Below are 2,500 nucleotides of genomic sequence, written 5' to 3'. Positions count from 1 at the left end.
ATTGGTGTTTTTTTTTGTTTTATTACAGGGAACAGACTCTTCCCACCATTCAGATCCAGCTCCAGCGGGACACATCTGATTACGGCAGTCCCGTAGATCTTCCTCCTGGAAACAGCACCAAATCCTCCGGCGGCCTCCCGAAAACCATTTCCAAACTCACCTCCCGCTTCACCAAGAAAACTAACTCATCTAACTCCAGTGCGGGGGGCAGTTTCTCCATCCCCAGCACCCCTTCCCGCAGCAGCAGCAGTGGAGGGTCGGATGATAAAGCAGGACGTCTGCACAGCCTCCTGCAGATGAGCAGCATGAACACCGCAGACCCGCAGATTTCCAACGGTGCCGCCTCTGATGAACAGGGCATGAATCTGCCCACCGATCAGGAGATGCAGGATGTCATAGACTTCCTCTCGGGATTCAACATGGGCAAATCCCAGCAGGCGTCTCCGCTGGTCAAGAGACGAAATTCTGTGGCTTCCACAAACGCAGCCGATCTGAAACCGCCGCCATCCTCGCAGGTAAGCTTACGACGGTGGCAGATATCCTTTTTGCACTGTTTTTTTTAGTAAACAAAACTAAATACTAAATATATCACAAGATTCCAGCAACAAGCATAGAAAGATGGATAAAGGAAGAGATGGATGGATGGATGGATGGATGGATGGATGGATGGATGGATGGATGGGATTGCCAGATGGATGGATGGATAGATAGGGTGGACGGAAAGATATATGGTTGGATGAATGGACGGATGGACAGGATAGACTGATAGACAAATGGATGGATAGATGGATGTACAGGAAGGATGGATGGATGGATAGGATAGACGGATAGACAAATGGATGGATAGATGGATGTACAGATAGGAAGGATGGATGGATGGATAGGATAGATGGATGAATAGGATAGACGGATAGATAAATGGATTGATAGATGGATGTACAGATAGGATGGATGGATAGGATGGACGGATGGATAGGATGGATGTATAGACAAATAGATGGATAGATGGATGTACAGATAGGATGGATGGATGGATGGATAGATGCATGAATAGAATGGATGAATTGATAGGATAAGTGGATTGATAAGGATGGTGAATAGGATGGATGTATAGACAATGGATGGAAAGATAGGATAGTTGGATTGATAGGATAGATGGATAGGATAGATAGATGGATAGAAGGATGGATAGAATGGATGAATTGATAGGATAAATGGATTGAAAAGGATGGGTGGATAGGATAGATTGATGGATAAGGTGGATGATAGACAAATGGATGGATAGATGGATGTACGGATAGGATGGTAAGATGGATGGATAGGATAAATTGATGAATGGATATGATGGATGGATGAATGAATAGATGGAAAAATAAGATAATTGGATGAATAGACAGATTGATGGATGAATGGATGTACAGATAAAATGCATGGATAGGATGGATGGATGGATTGATAGATGATAGATGGATGGATGTATAAATGGACGGATAAATAAGATAAATGATGGATGGATGGATGGGTAGATGGAATAAATAGATGGATGAATGGATGGATAGGATAGATGGATAAATCGTGGATATGGATAGGATAGATAGATAGATAGATAGATAGATATGAATGAAATAGATGGGTGGATATAAAAGATATATATATATATTAGTGCAAGTATATTATTAGTAATAATAAATTAATAGTGATGATGATTTTAAAGGACAATTTTTTAAAGGTATTTTAGAGTGCTCATGATCTCAATATTGTGCATGTTCATGATCGCGATATATTGAATGATTAAATATCAGCTATATGTCTACTCGCAGGCCCATAATGCTGTGCAGACGCTGACTCAAACCTTACAGCAAACACAACAACAGCAACAGCAGCAGCAGCAGCTTCCTTCAACACCAAAACAACAGCCGCCGCAGCCGAACTCTCAGTCTCTGCCATTTTACCAGCATCTCCTGCAGCCGATTGGTCAATCTCAGCCGCAGCCGGCTCCGGTGTCTCCCCAGCAGCCTCCGCCGCAACCCAGAGCTGCCCCCAGTAAGTGGCCCCAGGGCCCGATGGCAGGCCTGTCTCCGATCGGGCCCCTGCCGCAGTGGCCGGCGCCAGGTTTGCCGGACCTGAGCTCTGACCTGTACAGCCTGGGGCTGGTCAGCTCTTATATGGACAGCATGATGTCGGAGATGCTGGGACACAAGCCTCCACAGGGGCCACGCAACAACACCTGGCCTAACCGAGAGCAGAGCGAGCAGAGCTTATTTGGGGTGCTGGGAGACTCCATGCCCTTTGACCCCGCAGGTGAGCACAGGCTTACATTCTCTTATTGATCTCTCTGTGTGTATATGTACAGTGCCTATAGAAAATCATCATACCCCTTTGAATTAAGGACTTTATTTTTCATCCAGCCTGTAGTCAAATCACAATCCAAACACATTTTCCAGCCTTTGAAATGTTTTTGTAGCCTCTTCGCCTAACCTGAGCCTTTCTGCAGCTTTAT

The 2,500-nt window shown here is 44.9% G+C and overlaps 1 protein-coding gene across 1 annotated transcript in view; it reads left to right on the top strand.

Annotated features, from left to right (window-relative positions):
• The window catches only part of LOC130245344 (granule associated Rac and RHOG effector protein 1-like), a 78,040-nt gene that overhangs the window by 66,020 nt on the left and 9,520 nt on the right, over positions 1-2,500 (top strand). Inside the window, 2 exon segments of the mRNA XM_056478012.1 lie at positions 29-515; positions 1,821-2,301. Coding sequence (XP_056333987.1) covers positions 29-515; positions 1,821-2,301 — 968 coding nt within the window.

This window comes from Danio aesculapii, chromosome 18, assembly GCF_903798145.1.
Source record: "Danio aesculapii chromosome 18, fDanAes4.1, whole genome shotgun sequence".
NCBI lineage: Eukaryota > Metazoa > Chordata > Actinopteri > Cypriniformes > Danionidae > Danio > Danio aesculapii.
Note: the sequence above shows the minus strand (reverse complement) of the source record. Positions and strands in the feature narration are given on the sequence as shown.